General features: G+C 44.7%; 1 protein-coding gene across 2 annotated transcripts in view; it reads right to left on the bottom strand.

The window, feature by feature from the left end:
- The window catches only part of TSPAN14 (tetraspanin 14), an 85,695-nt gene that overhangs the window by 33,586 nt on the left and 32,878 nt on the right, over nucleotides 1-19,231 (bottom strand). For both annotated transcript variants that reach the window (XM_006264716.4, XM_014602632.3), the window contains one exon: nucleotides 14,588-14,685. In XM_006264716.4, coding sequence (XP_006264778.1) covers nucleotides 14,588-14,668 — 81 coding nt within the window. In that variant the 5' untranslated portion in view covers nucleotides 14,669-14,685. Of the gene's footprint in view, nucleotides 1-14,587; nucleotides 14,686-19,231 lie in introns of those variants that run through there.

Raw genomic sequence — 19,231 nt, 5'->3', positions numbered from 1 at the left:
GCACCACTGGACCCAAGGCACCCCTCAAAAATGCTCTTAGCTTTCACTCATTTTTTGGCTACAGAAAACTATAGTGGTTATTCTGTTGCGAAAAACTCAGAAAGACCTCAGCACGTCAGACTGTTTTTGACACTATGGTTTTTCACTTGAAATTTCTGGCCGCATCCAGACAAGCGCAGACATGTGGAATATGGTGCTGCGCACTGCACATGAAGACATTCCCCGCACTTCTACCTTGCAGCGTGAGGTGTGGGGGGGAGGGTTGACCATGCGATCTCCCAGGGTCAAAAAAACCCCATGTTGAAAGAAACAACAGGGTGGCACATGTGACATCAGTGCATGTTGCCCCAAACCAGAGGCCAGAACCAAATGCTGGCTGCCTGCCAGGCTTCCTGCCATGGCTGCAGCGCCAGTAGGCTTCCAGGCTCCCAGGTAAGGCTATGGGAGCCAGCACAGTTGCTGGTTCCAGCCTTCCCTACCCCACCCAAGGTATCCTGCCATGTACCAAAGCAAGCGTAACACAAGCATTCCCTGGATACAAGCAGCAGCGGCAAGAGGTGTGCACCTGCAACTTGTCCCCGGGGAAACAAAATTGCACTAGTCTGGACATGCTCTTTGAGTTTATTTTGTGAACCATTTGTAAGTGTTTGAAGGCCTTACAGTGCTAATATTGCATGACACCCTTAAATGATCCCAAAGCACTGTAGTTTGGACAGTGATTGTCAACCAGAGGGAAAACATCACCCCAGAAGAGCCAGTAATTCTAGGTAAGTGCCCCAACCATTGAGATGTGAAACACTGAAGTTAGATTCCTAATATGTTTAACCAGAGACGAATGCCCTTACCACTGGGCTATTGGCATTTCTGTTGCGAGTCTCTCTCCTCCTCATTCCATTTCCTTTCCCCCCAAAACACCCTGAAAAGTCTCAGTCTAAGCCCAATAAAGACCAGAAAGAAATGTTAAAAATCCCAAAGTTTTGCATAGGACTGGACAGCTTCTTATTACACTCCATTCATAACAATATTCAAGAAGGCTGGTGAAAAGTTTCCCCTCCCCTCCTCTCCCCCCCCTCCAAAAAAAAAAAAAAAGCATCTGTGTCCTATCCTACTTGAGAGAAATTTTAAATAAATCTATTTTGGTTTGCTTCTTTAAGTCCGTTCTATAAATTCCCCTATGCTGTTGTGATACCTATGAACACTTGGCAAGAGTTGGGCTCTTGATGTGCTATACCCACCATCTGTCAAGACAAGAAATAATGTCTATTTCCTTGTATTTCCTTTTCAGCCCCCCTCCCCAACTACCTCTTGTCTTATACTTTGTTTACAAGCTCTCCTGTCTTATTTTCCTCTGAGATCATATGGGTGGGAGGGCATTGGATGTGCCTGCCACTTTAAGGGCCTGGAGCTGGCAGCCACCAGATGCCTGATGAGGGCAGCCATTTTGGATCTGGGGCTACCCATATAAACAGGGCAGTTCTGCTGTTGGAGACCTGGCCAGAGGGCTGCTAGTAAGGGGGGAGCTGTAGGGGATGGTCAGGGGGCTCCTGGTCCTGGGCATGACCTAAAACTGCACGCTGCTGGGAATGGGTGGCCTGGTGGGGCTCTCAGTGGCGCAGGAACCCCCAGGAAATGCCAGGCCAGTTACCACCCCGGTGAAAGGCAGGTCAGGGTGCCTTAACCCCTAGCCCCCATAACCGGGTAGGTTACCCCTTTGTTGGAGGGCCTGGAGGGTGGATCCCCAGAGAGAGAAAAAGGGCCACAGACTCATCGCCTGTCTGAACTGCCCCTGACTGGTCCATGCCGGGGCCAGGACCGGAAGGGTCGAAGGGCCGGGGGTTGCAAGATTAGTAGCTGTGTTATGGGGAAGTGAAAAACTGCTTCTTGAGTGCGGGTAGGTCAAAGATCAGTGGTTATCAACCTCATTGAACTCGGGGCATCCCTCCGTAACTTCTATCATTTGAGTGGAACCCAATTCAAAAATTAATTTTATATAGTGCAGTAGAGAGTGGGGTAGGGGAAGGGCAAATCATTCACCTCTGCCCCTGGCCCGCTCTCTTCTGCACTGTGGGGATTGTCACACGACACAGCCTGGCCCCCATTCACCGTGACTGGGGCCCTGGCCCAGCCTAGTCATTGAGGGGTGCGAGGAACGCCCAAGAGCTGAGGGCCTGGGGTTCCGACTGGCCTGGAGGTAAGCCAGGGCTAGTGAGCCGAAGGTCCTGGTGGGGGGTCACACCCAAAGGGGAAGCGGTTCAGGGAGCTATGTTGCCCGGTATGAAGGTGGATGAGACTGCCTGATGAGAGAAATCCAAGTGAGGTTCAATTAGGGGGATTCTGGGGCCCAGTGTGGGGGCTGATGATTAGAGGAACATCTAGATGCCATCTGCGAGGCTTGGGCTGCAGTGCAGGGGAGAAATGGAGCGGCAGATAGCACCCCGTGGCATCAGGGCAGGAAATGGGCAGCCTCCCGCTTAATTACAGCTATTCAATTAATTCCAACAAGGCATGGCGGGTGAGAAGGCGGGCAGTTAGCCCAGGAACAGGTGGGCGGGCTGTAGGGAAACTGGCCCGGAGGAGGCCCCCTGTTACAATATGACACCTATCACAGAGTCCTGGTCCACGACTAAGACTGCTAAGCTGATTTTCCAAAGGCACAGAATAAGATGATGATAAATCCAGGAGGAAAAAAAAAAACAAAAAACACACATCTCCCAACTTACAATGCTGTGTCTGATCTGTTGGACACAGGTCTCTTTTAACTGACAGCAGTAACAATTGTACTGTTAGGTCTGCGTGATTCTACAGCAGTAGAGCTATATCTTCCTCCCACCAGGTAAAGTGTACTCCTTTTAAAATCTTGATTCAAGATGCCCATATTGCCACCTTAACACTTTGATATATTCTTATGCAAAGAAAATTGTGCCTAGGCTGGCTGATGTTTTTTCTATCTACACTTTGATGAAGATTGCAGATTTCATGCACTACTTCCCCCAACTCATTTCCCTGTTTAGCAATTTTATAGTGCAACACCAAACTGAGTGTAACTACAGTTCTTTTTGCATGGTTTTTCAGTATCGAGGCTTATTACCTAGATCTTTCTTCCTATTCCGTTAGATGCACCATTTCTTTCCCACCTACTCTTAACTTGTTTAAGCTACTCTGAATTAAGCAGAAGTGATGGTTGCTCCACTCCTTCTTAGTAAGCAGCAAGTTTGACAAACACTAAGACAACTTCTGCACTTAAATGCTATGCAACCTCACTGACTATTTATACATATTTTTTTAACTCTATTATTTTAGATTAAGCAAAAATAGATCCTTATTCTGATCTCTTCTGATCCCTCTCTCTCCTCTCACATTCTAGTCACAAGCTGCTTTTGTTTTCAATTCCCGATTTGGATATGCCAGCTAAGGCTACCTTTTCTACCTCCAGTCAGGGCCAGTCCAACATTTTTGGGGGACCCCTGCAAGAAACAGTTTTAAGGCCCCCTGCCCCAAAGAAGCTAGTGGCAACAATGGGGATGGGGAGGTGGAGAGTGGCCAGATGTGAAGCCAGCAGCCGTGAGCAACTGGGCACAGGGGCATAGGTGGAGGGAAGATACAAAATTGGGGGGGCTAAGCGTGTGTGAGCATATGAGCGCACACATGCCACACCCCCATGGGAAAGTCTGAAGGGGAAGGGTCAAGGGGGCGAGAGTGGCAGTACCTGGCACCGCACCGCCCCGGCCACTTCCCAGCCCTGACCACACCAGCCCTGGATGCCACACTGGCCACGGCTGCCTCCCAGACCCAGCCCTGGCTGCACACTGCCTGGGGGGGCCAGAGCCAGGCCCTGGAGCAGGCCCAGCCTTGGCTGCACTGCTGGGCTGGAGGGGATGGAGCCCCCAGGATCTCCATCCCCATCCTGCCCCGCCGTGCGTTGCCCCCAGGAACAGCCTGACGGCTCTTCCAGAGGCGCAACACTGGGCAGCCCGGGGTGGGGGGGTGCACAGGCAAGAGCAGGCCACAGCTGCAAGCTGGGCTCAGCCTCTACTCTGTGTCTCTACCTCACTGCCACTGCTTCAAAAGTGGCAGGCACCACCATGTGCGTCCTGCCACTGGGCAGGTCGGGCAGTGAAGCATATGACACTGCCCGCCACTTCTGAAGTGGTGATGGCGAGGCATGGAGACACAAAGCACCCATGTAAAGATTGGGGGGGCCACGTGCCCTCCCACACCCTTGGCTACCTGTCGCCACACCTCTGGAGGAGCCACCAGGCTCTGACTGTCCAACGACCGGGTTGGGCCAGGGCCCCAGTTACGATGAATGGGGGCCAGGCTGTGTCATGTGACAATCCCCACAGTGCAGAAGAGAGCGGGCCAGGGGCAGAGGTGAATGATTTGCCCTTCCCCTACCCCACTCTCTACTGCACTATATAAAATTAATTTTTGAATTGGGTTCCACTCAAATGATAGAAGTTACGGAGGGATGCCCCGAGTTCAATGAGGTTGATAACCACTGATCTTTGACCTACCCGCACTCAAGAAGCAGTTTTTCACTTCCCCACAACACAGCTACTAATCTTGCAGGCTACCTCATGCTTCTGTGCAAAGAGCCTTTCTTTAGTACTAAAGGGAGATGTTCCCTTTCCTGTTCCTTGAAGGCCTTGAATAAATGAAACTGTATGGATAAACAAGAGAGGTCACCATCTGAAGTTTAGGAAGCCTGCATTCTGAATGCTAGTTAGAGATGAAAAAGCCTGCCAGAAATGGGCTGTCCTAGCGTGGCAGATAATGTTCTCAGAGACAGGCTGTACACAAAAGATTGTTACTAGTAGCTAAAAGACAGAGCAGCAGGAGCAGCAGCAATTCTAATTCACAATTCTGGGGATCATAACCAAAAGGTTCCACCTAGAACTTTGCATTTTCAGAATTAAGATTTTTAGTAATCTCAAATCAGATCTTTGCCAGGATTTCTATTTTGCGAATTCTCTGTGACTAGCCACTCTCAGAGATGGTAAGCATCTTACACTGACATTTTTTAATTTACCTAGATAGGTGCTCCCTCTTGTGTTCTTTATGGCTTGTTACCAAAAAAGGAATATTTCTTATTTTCTCTGATGAGCAATTTTTCTCTGATGAGCAATTCCTCTAAGACTTCAAAGGGAGTATTTGCTTTCTGGTAGATTTTCCACCACTCCCATCAACAGCACAGAAACACTGTCTTGGTCATTTCAAAGTGTTGAGCAGCTGCCAATATGTCTTGCTGCAAACAGAATATACCTAACGTTTCTCAATCAAATGTTAGGCTTGACAATGTCCATTGATCAGCATTTTCACTTTGAGATCATTTTAAATCAGGGTGGTTTGATTTAAATCAAATAGATTCAACTAGTGATTTAAGTCAGGCCTAGACTCATGATTTAAATGGGGCCTCGACCCAGGATTTAGGAAACGTCAATTTAATCATTGTTTTTACTTCTTGCAGCTTTGCACTTTTAGAGAAGGGTTGACCGTGACACAAACTTGCAGAGAGATAAGAAGGCTGATGGGTTATCTCCATATACTCTCTCATCTACAGTCTGAGAACTGAAACTAAGCATCACAGAGATGCTTAATGAGATCTTCTAGACTGAGTACTGAGTCCCATTAGTAATCGTTACATACAGTACGCTCTGTTGTGACCTATTTATAAAACTTTTCTAAAAAGGTACATGAATGTATTGTCTAATTAGAATATCTTTGAGCTTCAACATATCTTAAATTAAAGCTATGAAAATCTCTTTTTTTTTTAAATCGTTGATTTTTATCCACCCTGTTTTAAACAGTGTTCTATTCAGATACTCCCATTATCTCTGTATTGGTACTTCAAATACTTTTGTTTCTCCTTAGCCTGCAATCTGCTTTTTCAACCTCATTTTGAGAATGTACAGATGCTGCAAGGTCCCTGAAACATATCCTTTTCTTTAGGAAAAAAAGATATGCACAGCAAAGAGTTACCACCTTTAGTTAGTTAATTCTTCTATCTGGTAGAGTCAAGAGGAAGCAGGACACCGATTTATCACTTATCACTTTAAGAAGGGGATCAGGGGTTTGATGTATCATTGCTTTTATTGCCACAAGCACTATGTTGCATTCAGATAGCTCATCTGCACTGTGAAACTTCAGCCACTACAACTCTGCTAACAGAGCTGTCAACAGAGCCCCCAAATGGAGATACAACATACTCGGATTAAAAAAAGGTTCTACTGCTTCTATAGTTACACCTGCCCAAATGACATACATGATGCTGACAAAAGACTGCATAGCTGCACCCCAACTGGGGATTTTGATGGCAGAGGTACGTCAGTTGGGTGATCTTTTCATGCCTGTCACTAAGGTATCCAACCCAGCAAACTTAGTGTTGACTTGTCCGAAGTTCTTTATAAAGTGTTCCTCACTTACTCTACAGATTACATAACTGAGAAATTTGTACGAGTTACATGTAGCATTTCAAAATAGGTCAGACAAATCTGCAGGCATGCCACACCAGGTTTCGGGCTCATGCACAGACATGATAAGCAAAGCCATCACCCCTGCATGACACTGCTACAAGTAAGCAAAGTGATATATAAGAAACTTACACTTCCAAATACTAGTAGAGGAACCACACAGTTAAACTCATCTAGTCACTGAAGCTGAAAGCAGCGTTTAAATCTAATTTTAATAAACTTGGGGTAAAGGGAAGATGCATTCAAAAGCAGTGACTCAAATCGTGCCTAAGCAATGACTTTTCAGGGATGGAAAATAAGTCTACCACTGGAAACCACAAACAAAATTCCAATTAGTGCTATCATGATTCTGTTTAGCAGTAATGTGCTCTGTCCATTTCCTTCTGGACTAGTCATTAAACCATAGTTATGTAGGCAAAACAACTGCTAAAACAAGCTGCGCTTACTACCAACTAGAGCTTGAGTGGAGATGATCACATTACAATGAAGTGGCTCCCCATTTGGGACACTATTTCCTGCTCTGCAAGGGCCAGTCCTCCAAGGGAGTAGAGGGCAAAATCCTAGATGACTTGCATTTTACGAATTTGCTGAAATAGGAAATTAGACTCAGAAAATTCAGCCTTAGCCACAAACTCCATAGAAATGAACTGACCAGAAGCAGATTTGTATGCCTGATAAACTGCAGCTACTTCAATGTAAATTAGTCTAAGGATGTGTGTAGACAAAACGGGAGCCCTAAATTGAAGCAGTGGGTTTTTAAAAACACCGATTCAATTTAGGATCCTTTAAACCCCGTCATGCACACGCCCAAATTTACAAGCCTCTCAAGTGGCAGGGAGGGGAGTGCAAGCTGCCAGTGGGCAGAGCGGTCCCTGGGCAGCGGGGGAGGGGAGCTGGTGCTTCCCTCTGCGGCAGCCCCTCCCAGGCGGCACCCACCTGCAGGCTGTTTTTCTGGGCTGCTGCCAGGCTGCCTTCACAGCCCCTGAGTTGCATGGAGCCCAGTGCTTCGCTCTGTGGCTGTAGGGCAGCAAACTAAAACTCCTTAGAGGAGGAGTTTTAGCTTGCTGCACCCCAAGTCATTTAAGGTGCATTATGCCACCGAATTTGCTACAGCGGTTGGAATTACTGTGCAATACGCCACTGACGTGTGCAAACACCAACAACATTAAAGCAGTGCAAAAGCACTTAACCGACTTTAAAGTGTCGTGCACACATGCCCCTTGTTTAGTCTACACACGGCCTAAAATACTTTAGAGACATTTGTGCCCCAGCTGATGCAATAAATTGACCTTAAATATTCAGAGGACCTCCTTTCTCCTGTAATTCACATATTTTAAGTAACTGCAGACTGACACGAGGTGCACAGTGTAAAAGACATGAGACAGAAACATGCACATTTCAATTATCCCTCTTGAGTGAACAACTGAATGTTTTCTGCGTGAGGGCTTAAAGAACCATAAAAAACTGTCAGGTTGCTTTTTACCTTCCCCTCCAAAAAAATAAATTCCATTTTGGACAATTTTTTCTCACAAAAGCATTCAATTATTCTAATATTATAAAACCCTAAGTCTGTCCATCTGTCCATCCATCACGCTTTATTCACACTCCGGATGGCTGACAAACAGCCAATCAGAGTGCTCCAAGCATGGGGGAGTGCCACCATGATTCCAAAGTCACACCGAGGACTGGACAGGGGGGTGGGAGAGCTGGGCGCAGCAGCACTGGTCTCGGCTCCCCCACCCCGCCCCCTGCTAGAGGCAGAACAGCGGCAGCATGGGGCGTTAGGTGGTGGCACTCCATCCCAGCACCCCCCACCCCCCCCGCATCATTCTTGACGGACAATTGGCTAGTATAGATATAAAACAACTAACTGATCAATGAATGGACAGAACCCTGCTCAGTTTATTTAAAAAAAAAAAAAAAATTATAAAACCCATTTACCTATATTTTAGTAAAACTTTGAATATCGAGTTTGATTTACTACTCACCACATAGGGTGCTCACAGTATTCAACCACAGCCCTGCAATGGTACCAGCACACAATAATACTGCTTCAGAAGCATTCTTGACCTCAGTATGTGTTTTAGACCAGCCCTCAAAGGAGCACATAAATGCCTTTTGTTGGTTTTCAAGGCAATTAGAGAAACAAAAGTAATTTGCTGTTCCCCTTCCAGAGATGCAGGTTTTCTCTGTCCATGAGACAAGCCAGTTTTGCTGACCAGATAAATATTATATACATGTGGTTTGAAGGAAAAATAAATATTGTTACTCACTTCCATACTATTTCCTGCTTAGAGGAATAGAAAGAGGAAGAGTGGAGAGAGACTATGTCCAAAATCAATGGAATCAGAAGTTCTGTGTTTCTTACTGAAGACACTCAACCTACATAAGCAACCTGCCACTCTTACAACCATTACCTGAAGAAACCATGGTTTACAGATTATTTCTGCTTCTCAGCCTCTTGTCAGCCAAGATCAAGTGTAGTCGCTGCACTGGTCTGATAACCGGGCCAAAATGGATTTAAATGGCAGTGAGTAGTGGAAGGTGCACCCCAGTCTAAATGTAGACAGAACTCCATATGGGAGCCTAATAGTTAGCTTCCCACTGGCCAATTTCCAGTGGGAAGATCTCGGCTATATGCCTCCTTTATAGAAATTGGGGACTCTACCCCAGCTTGCACCTGCGGCCATTGGCCGAAGGCAAGCAACACTTGGGGGCAAAGGCAAGCAACACTTGGGGGCATGCGAACCTCAAGCCTCCAGGCTAGGGCCTAGACACAGGATGCCTGCCAAAGTCTCAGGCTAAAAAAGTCTGGGGTGAAGGATACTTGCCAGTTGCAGCGCCACATATGTTGTTTGAACGATTGAGCTTTGCTTAAATCAGAAGGATTCAGACCTGATCTGGCTAATCTGACCTGGAACACATTTTTGTGGTTTTTTGGAAAAATCTATGGTTACATTCTAGGCCTGCCAGTATTAAAATTGTAGTAGTTTTAAAAAGAAATTGTACTTGTATTATGTTGTTCAAATACAGTCCATATGTATCAAAACATTGAATGATAAACAATCAGAAGGACAGAATCAGTATAAAGAAAGGGGCAAGACCTAATTAAAGAGTCTATAGCTAATATTTAAAAAACAAAAAACTGAAACAGAAAACACTGTGCAAAAAACTGATCTCATTTTCTGAATAGCCACAGACACCAGACAAAGCAGTGGCAGGAAATGTTGACAGTGTGGTATTTTTGATAAGTGTGAAATTAAAATGTGCATGTTTAAGTGCAAGTTGAAAGAGTCTCTGCACAACTCTACATACTACAGCCTGGCTGCTTCTACTGGGGGATAGGAAAGAGGGAAAAGGAGAGAAGAGCTAAGGATTCCTTACCCCTCTCCCCCTTTCTTCATCGCAGGCTTCTTAGTCATCTTGGAAATCTTGAGAAATTTAATGCAGAAATGCTGGACATGTTCCCAAAAGGGGGAAGAGAACATTCTTTCATGCAAGTTTATGACTGGCATTTAGTTTTCAAGGACATATTTGAAAACAAAACATTTCGTATAAAGAGTTAAAGTTACCTTACTGTCTTAAATTTGACAAGCTTTAACTCCTATAGATATGGATTCCACCAGTGCATGGGGCATGACAGACATTTTAATGTTCTCCTTTATCACCCATTCTTGTTAGGCATGTGCAGTTAATTCTGCATTAAAAGGTTTGTTGATTGGTGGCAGTTGAAAGGATTCTTGAGTCATGGCAGCTGAAGTCAATGTCTGAACAATGTAGGAGCAGGTATCATGAAGACTCACCTCAAGCATACAACAGAGGACAAGAATATCAGGCAGCTAATACAGATGCATGAAATGGTGCTTGTTCTGTTCCCAGGGTTCTTGCTACCACTAGCAGCGCACAAGAGAGGTAGACCCCTCACATGCCTTCCAACATACAACCCTCAAGCTCATAAAATAACTGAACTCCTCATACAGTATTAAGATCACTTCATCTCACAAAAATGCATCAGAAATTAAGACACTCTTCTGGTGAGTAGGAAACCTCAGTGTAAATCCCTGTTCTGAATGAGGCAGACAAGTGCCATATCAGAGAGAGTGCCCTAATCACCGAGGTAAAAAGGAAGCATCACTATTGATTCTCCTTCCTTAATGGTTCCCAGAACCCACAGAAACACAATATTTTCCTTTACTAAAAAAAAAAAAAAAAGCATGAACTCAGTTAGTGTTTCACTTAACCCATAATAGATTTTTTTTTCAGTTAACCAAAAAGGTGGGGGAGAGAGCACAAGAGAGAGACACACTTTCAGGCTGACCCAGACACAGCCAAAAAAATCTAATTATGCACGAATGCAGTCACAGCTTGCCTTATATTAAAGAAGCTGTTGTAAAACAAGCAGATGTCTTATCAAGAGGGATCTAGCTATAGATATGGTTTGTATTACCAGAGCAGTCTATTAGCTTTCAATGCAAGTTTTAAAAGTTAAGAGATCTATTTTCTCTTTAAAATGACAACCTATAATTAATACGAACTTCCATTTCTACCCAGGAGAACTTTTACAATCTTATCTCCAATGCCTGATGAAGGGCGTTTGTGCCCGAAAGCTTGCAATTAAAGATTTTTTTTTGCAAAAATCTTGTGGGTCTAATAAATAATATCATCTCTACTATGAGTGCTGATTGCTTCTTCCTTTAGACCAATATGGCTACAACCTGGACACCTGACACATGGAAGATAAAGAATTTTAGCCAATTTTAAAAATGAAATCTTCATATTTTCCCCAAGCAGGAAGCTACTGACCACCTGAAACCTGAGACACTGCTATTGCCATTGTTTCAAGGTAATTTTCTCTATACCAGCTGTAAACTGACTGCCCAGAGGAGTTTTCCGTCTATTGATTCCTCTGTGAAATCCTATGAAATATGAACTTTCATTTTTACCCAGGAGAACTTATACAGCCTTTTCTCCAATACCTGATGAAGGGTGTCTGTGCCCAAAAGCTTGCAATTAAAAAATATTTTTGCAAAAACATTGTTGGTCTAATAAAAGATTAGACCAAGTCCTGAGACTTATTAACGAATTTATTGGAAATGTTAAGCAGTAATCTTGCAAAGAACAATCATGGAAGTTCAAATCCTGCTTTCTCCACTATTCTTCATTAAACTAGCTTCATCTTGAGATATATCAAAATATCAGATCTGTTTCTAAAACAAATCAAGACATTCTAAAACTTCTATCACAGACTGATGAGGTTAATCTAAAAATCCATTTAGCTCCAGTAGCTTCAATGGAAATATAATTATTTGTGTGTGGTACCTAGTGCCATGTTATCAACTTTGAACAAAATAAGTTGTCTCTTTCCCTGCAAAAATTCAATATTTAAGTTCGATCCAGTGAAAGTCTGCTCAGTCACAACACAGAATAAAATCATTATACCAGTTACAGGAATAATTTTAATGATGTCCATGCAAGGAACAGTTCAATGGGGTTATACCAAGCATTTATTTCAGTGACTAACGGACTTAAGTTTTTCATATACACTGGCACAAATAGTCACGGCATTCCTTTTTCATCATCTCCAAGGTCATCAACATACACCTAATACCATATAGATCAGCAATTCCTGGCTATTTTAAGGTTCTCTAGGAAAACTTTAAGTTCAGGTGATAGCCTCACAACTTGCAACCACTAGTGTTTTAAGGGGCATGCCTTAAACTAAATGGACCTCTACTAAATGGGCATAAGGAATTGGTGACGGACAGGGGGGACAAGGCTGAACTCCTTAATGAGTTCTTTGCCTCAGTGTTCCTAAGCGAGGAGCAAGACAAGGCTCACTGGGATTGCAAAGAGGCAGCAGCAGGATGCCAGACTACAAAGCGTAGACCCTGAGATGTTTCACAGGCACTTGGAGGAACTGGATGCGTTTAAGTCGGCAGGCCCGGATGATCTCCATCCGAGGGTACTGTAGGCACTGGCTGACGTCATTGTGCAGCCACTGGCAGGAATATTTGAATGCTCGCGGCGCATGGGCCCGGTCCCGGAGGACTGGAAAAGGGCCAATGTGGTCCCCATTTTCAAGAAGTAGAGGAAGGAGGACCCAGGCAACTATAGGCCAGTCAGTCTCACCTCCATCCTAGGCAAAGTCTTTGAAAAAATTATCAAGGCTCACATTTGCGAGAGCCTGGTAGGAAAAACTATGCTGAGGCGAAACCAGCACAGGTTCGTAGCAGGTAGATCATGCCTGACTAATCTAGTCTCTTTCTATGACCAGGTTACAAAACACCTGGATGCAGAAGTAGGGGTTGACGTTGTTTACTTAGACTTCAGGAAGGCCTTCGATACAGTATCCCACCCCATACTGGTGAACAAGTTAAGAGGCTGTGACTTGGACGACTACACAGTCCAGTGGGTGGCGAATTGGCTAGAGGGTCGTACCCAGAGAGTTGTAGTGGATGGGTCGGTATCGACCTGGAAGGGGGTGGGCAGTGGGGTCCCACAGGGCTCGGTCCTTGGACCGATACTCTTCAATGTCTTCATCAGCGACTTGGACGAGGGAGTGAAGTGTACTCTGTCCAAGTTTGCGGATGACACAAAAATGTGGAGAGAGGTGGACACACCGAAGGGCAGGGAACAGCAGACCTGGACAGGTTGGACATATGGGCACAAAACAACAGAATGCAATTCAACAAGGAGAAATGCAAAGTGCTGCACCTAGGGAGGAAAAATGTCCAGCATACCTACTGCCTAGGAAATGACCTGCTTGGAGGCACGGAAGCGGAAAGGGATCTTGGAGTCCTGGTGGACTCCAAGATGAACATGAGTCGTCAGTGTGACGAAGCCATCAGAAAAGCTAATGGCACTTTATCGTGCATCAGCAGATGCATGACGAACAGATCCAAGGAGGTGATTATTCCCCTCTATCGGGCGATGGTCAGACCGCAGTTGGAATGCTGTGTGCAATTTTGGGCGCCACACTTTAAGAGGGATGTGGATATCCTGAGGAGGGTCCAGAGAAGGGCCACTCATACGGTTAAGGGCTTGCAGGCCAAGCCTTATGAGGCGAGACTAGGGCACCTGGACCTCTTCAGCCTCCGCGAGAGAAGGCTGAGAGGCGACCTTGTGGCTGCCTATAAGTTCATCACGGGGGCACAGAAGGGAATTGGTGAGGCTTTACTCACCAAGGCGACCTCGGGGGTTACAAGAAATAATGGCCACAAGCTAGCAGAGAGCAGATTTAGACTGGACATTAGGAAGAACTTCTTCACAGTTAGAGCGGCCAAGGTCTGGAATGGGCTCCCAAAGGAGGTGGTGCTCTCCCCTACCCTGGGGGTCTTCAAGAGGAGGTTGGATAGGTATCTAGCTGGGGTCATCTAAACCCAGCACTCTTTCCTGCCTATGCAGGGGGTCGGACTCAATGATCTATTGAGGTCTCTTCCGACCCTAACATCTATGAATAAATACAAACGTAGCATAGTATGACAATAAGGGCTTGATGCCATCTTCTGTGTCCTTCTGCAGACTTTGTTTGAATTAGCATCAGGTAAGTCAGTCTATATTATTTGAAAAATAAATGAACTGAGACTAAGTTAGCTGACTTTCTTCATACTGGAAAAGCTTCAGTAATTTCTATATACTAAGTATTTACCATTCCTGCACAGTAAATTTAATGGTTCCAGCCTAGAGCAGTAGTAAACGCAGCAGCATGTTGAGAAAAGAATATTCAGCTATCCAGCCCAATTTTTCAAATTAAACTACCAAAGCAGGAGAAGTCCATAGGTCTAGTTTTTTCTATTGTGACTCATCTGTAGATGAGATGTCTGAGGTTTAGGGACTAGACAGTAAGCTGATTTATTGTGTGACCAAACATGTAAGCTCCCTTGAACAAGGATGTTGTTTCTCTCCAATTTGTATCATGATGGCTACATTATGACAATGCAAATCAGTAATAAAGAAACAGCTGGACAGCTGTCTGCCACCAATGTAAAATTTGCAATATAGAAAATATGGTTGGGCATAGTACAAAATTCCGTATCAACCACTGTCTGTAACTAGCATGTCTTTAGCTTGGCCATGTACCTTGTATTACAAAAGGACAACATTTGTCTTGAACTCACCCAGAAGATTATGTTGTAACTGAAAAGCAGGTATTTGTACCAACAGCTGACTTCTGCATTAGAGTATCGGTAATAGTGCATCTTCTATAGAGCAATGCCTGCAAAGAAGGGAAGAACAGGTAAAGGGTTGGTTTAAAAAAAGGCTCAATTATCACACTGGCTTCTACATCCGCTGGCAAACTACTTGTGGTCTTAGCGCTATTTTTTTATTATTATTATTTCTTCCATATGGCAAAAGAAGACCACCCCCAAACGAGAAAAATGTTTGATCAAATTTGAATCTGGAACACCTGCATCAATGGAGAACCAATTCTGCACTAACAGTCACCACCCCTTTCACATTTCCATCTGTCCCCAGGCACAAGCAGCACTTGTACTTTGTGTACTCATGATTTATTATTTTTCTACCCCAATCAGTTTTACAAGATTTTAAGAATATGTTCAGAAAGAACAGTGCAGGGAAGATCCACTGTTCAGCTGTGCCACCTGTTCTATCACTGTCATATTTTACATTTCTCTATTTTATCAAGTTTGCATAATTATTTTTATTTTGGTCAGGACAAGAGTCACGCAGTTACAAAAGCTTTGATTTGCATTGCAAGGTTCCTTTTTCTGGGCTGCTACTTGTACTCTACAAAGGTCAACTTCATCCACAATTGTTTCTTAGTGTTGCAACACCAGACTTAACCCAATTGTCTGAGTAAGCGCTGAACTTTCTGAAGTAAGCAATGTGATACCAAACCCACCAAGCCCAGTTTCACTTTAAAAGCCGTTAAATTGGAAAAGTGCCCTCAAGAGCTTAAAATGTGGGAAAGATTACAGCAGCAAACACCAGTCAGTCTGAAAACTAAATGGGAAAGCACTTGTCCATTGAACCCTCTAATCACTTGTTTAAAGGATTTTCTCCCTACAAAAGTGTAATGAAGGTTCAGAAAGTGAAGGGACTGGAGACATTTTTCAAATAGTCTTACCTCAAATGTGGAAGTGAGGCAATGTTAGCAAAACAGTGTTACAAGGAAAAGCAGGAGGAAGGCAGACACTCATCTTACTGCTGATAGGACTAGCATGCAACTCTACAGACTAACCCAAAAAGGTAGGAGCCCACGTCTGTTGCCAGAGCTGTGTGGCCAGACTGATTCAGTCACAATTCCTCCTCTTGATCTGGAGAAGGGAGTTACTTCACCCCTTCTCACAGCATCTTACTCCTGCATGACACCTGGGCATAAAGGAATGAAACTTCAGGGAAAAGCAGAACTTTTCTTTCTTCACCTATCACACTCTAGTTACTTATGTGGGAAGAGAGAATTTAAAGCAACCAGATCTTTCTCCTACCCTGACCACCATTCCCCATAGCTGAAGTTCCAATCTGAGCAAGACCAAAGCCCCTTTGATTCTCTGGCACATCTGAAGTAAGGCTACAGTACCATAGCTGTAAGTCAAAGGGTGGAGAAAATATAGCCCACAGGCCACATCTGACCTGCCAGTTGACCCTATCTGGCCTGCCAGCCACCACTGGGATCCTAAGGAGGGAGGGTTGTGCCCTGCGCTGCTCTGCTCTGCCACAGCCAGGGCCAGGTTGTGCAGCACTCATCTGCTTGGAAAGGGGTATGACAGCAAGGTGAATAGCTGTCTCACCCACTGCAACGAGTCGCTGGTTCTGTGGCACCACTAGGAGATTAGCCCATGATGGCTGCAGGAACACTTGACCTGGGGTGGCTGCCCTGACCTTCAGTGATGCACAGTGGCAGCACCTCACCACAGCAGGTGAGCACAATGGCTACTCGGCGCACAGTGTCACACCCTGTCCCATGCAGCCCTGACCGCTGGCAGCTGCGGTGCCAGGACTGCACACTGCCAACAGGAACCTGAGCGGGGGTGGGGGGGGAGGGGTGGGAGGGGATGTATTTGGGGGAGTGGAGGAGTCTGCAGGCCATGCAATCTGGCCTGGTTCCAGCTGTGGCACAGCAGAGTACCATGGGGGTCAGCCCTCCTTCCTCAGGCTCCTGGTGGTAGCTGGTGGGCCAGATAGGATCAATTGGCATCTTCTCACCTGGTCTCCCCTCCCTCCTCTGCCCTTAACAGCTCACCAAAACTCATTAACAGCTCAAATAATTGCCCACCCATGTCTTAGCCCAACACGAAATGGTCTAACATAAGGTTGTTACTTAAATTTTGTCCTGCAATTTGGGATGTAGGTTTATCACATGCTGTCATTACCACACACACACACTAACCCCCACACCAACCATTTTCCACCCCAGATACAAAAATGTCCCTTTGGATGTAGAGAGAAAAGAAGAGTCCATTTTAAGAAAAAAACTATTTTAAAAAGCATTACTAAATTATTTCTAGTAACGTATTGGAACTTAAATCAGGGTTGTGTTAAGTTACAAAGCCAAAAACTTGTTCTATGTCAAGTTTCAAATTCATGACAAATTTAGGTCCAACTTTTTGAAGTGGAAGCAGAAAAACAACGGCAAATCAAGTCCCACTGGAGCGGTTGAATAGTAGGATAAAACAAAGCTATCCTTGTCCTAAGGGACTGAATGAGTGCAACACTGGATATCCTCTCTGGGAGGGAGATCAAGTTGCCTCACACAGATCAGGGTTTGACTTCCCTTCTGGTGTCTGGAAATTGCCTAGTAGGCATTTGGCAGAAGGGGAGGGAGGGGAGGAAGGTCAGCATTTCTGTATTTTTCTGAGAGAAGGGCTGCAAATGGTTGTCTGTGCCCTCTCTTTGGCAATCTCTGATCATTCAGCAAACTGAGAATAAGATTCTTATCATACACTTATCATCCGGGCATGCAATGTCCCAACACCGCTTTGTAATGCAAGTCTCACAATGTTTGAAAATTCTAATAATTAAGATTTTCACTTTACTTAGGAGTTTCATTAATTATTTTGTTTCCAGAATCTGGAATAGGTAAAGATTTATGCATTCCTTATGGAGGCGGTTGGTAACTGGGCATTTTATTACGGTATAGTGTCCTGCATCCATAGTTCCTGTCAAACTAGCTTTACACCAAGTGTGGATACCAAGAGATTTTGAAAAGTGAATTGCACCCATTTTTATATACCGTACTAAGTCGAAGCATGACATGCAATAGCAATACCTTTAAACATTTGCATCCTGGTAAATAAGATAATTTTACCCAGAGAAGCTTTTATCCAAAACACAAAAAACCAGATGCAGATTTCACAGACAGAGGCTTATTTTAGAGACTATAAAAACTTATTGACAGAGAAATTACGGCCTATAATCCCCTCTCAAGGTGTGTATAGATCTTCTTAAATAGAAACAGTGCTGAAGAATGGCTGCTACTGTTTCAACCCAGCACCCAAAAAGGAATCCCACCTGCTAATCTGACAAAGGAAAACGTTAAAAAAAAAAAAATCTTCTATTTTTAAGAAATGCCACAGGATTCATTTTTGCTAACGACTTTTTTTTAACTTGTATTCAGAAATGAAGGGTGAATGCATCCACAAAGCACTTAGAAGCTTGAATCCTGTCAATGCCACACAAATACGTGTGCATGTCAATTTTCTTTTTCAAAATAAACAGGAGCTCTACTTTGTGACCATTCAACCTATTATGACAATTTGCCTCTTCATCTGTCAAGCTCATACAACAAAAAAAGAAAACATGCATTAAAAAAAGCATTTGGAGAGGGAAAGAGAACACAGACAAACTACCAGCTTCACAGATTGTATTACCCAGGCCAACGAAACAAGACTTTTTGAAACAGGGAGGAAAAACGTCCATATAAGGCTCCCAAGGAACTAATTGTCAGAGACAGGCTCTGTAGAGTGTATGAAGCAACTAGGCCTCTCTAAGTTCATGAAAAGAGGGGTAGGATACTTAGGGCAATACTTCTCAGAATATTTGGGGCTGTATATCCCTTTAGAGTCTGTTCTATTGCAGTGTACCCCACGATTCTGTGTTATAGATAACAGAAGTTCTTATAGATTCATAGATGTTAGGGTTGGAAGGGACCTCAATAGATCATTGAGTCCGACCCCCTGCATAAGCAGGAAAGAGTGCTGGGTCTAGATGACCCCAGCTAGATACTCATCTAACCTCCTCTTGAAGACCCCCAGGGTAGGGGAGAGCACCACCTCCCTTGGAAGCCCGTTCCAGACCTTGGCCACTCGAACTGTGAAGAAGTTCTTCCTAATGTCCAATCTAAATCTGCTCTCTGCTAGCTTGTGGGCATTGTTTCTTGTAACCCCCGAGGTTGCCTTGGTGAGTAAAGCCTCACCAATTCCCTTCTGCACCCCCGTGATGAACTTATAGGCAGCCACAAGGTTGCCTCTCAACCTTCTCTTGCGGAGGCTGAAAAGGTCCAGTTTCTCTAGTCTCTCCTCATAGGGCTTGGTCTGTAGGCCCTTGACCATACAAGTTGCCCTTCTCTGGACCCTCTCCAGGTTATCCGCATCCTTCTTGAAGTGTGGCACCCAGAATTGCACGCAGTACTCCAACTGCGGTCTGACCAGTGCCCGATAGAGGGGAAGTATCACCTCCTTGGACCTATTCGTCATGCATCTGCTGATGCACGATAAAGTGCCATTGGCTTTTTTGATGGCTTCGTCACACTGCCGACTCATGTTCATCTTGGAGTCCACTAGGACTCCAAGATCCCTTTC

The sequence above is a fragment of the Alligator mississippiensis genome, chromosome 6, assembly GCF_030867095.1.
Source record: "Alligator mississippiensis isolate rAllMis1 chromosome 6, rAllMis1, whole genome shotgun sequence".
Classification (NCBI taxonomy): domain Eukaryota; kingdom Metazoa; phylum Chordata; order Crocodylia; family Alligatoridae; genus Alligator; species Alligator mississippiensis.
The sequence above is the reverse complement of the archived record's forward strand: the minus strand, read 5'-3'. Positions and strand labels throughout refer to the sequence as shown.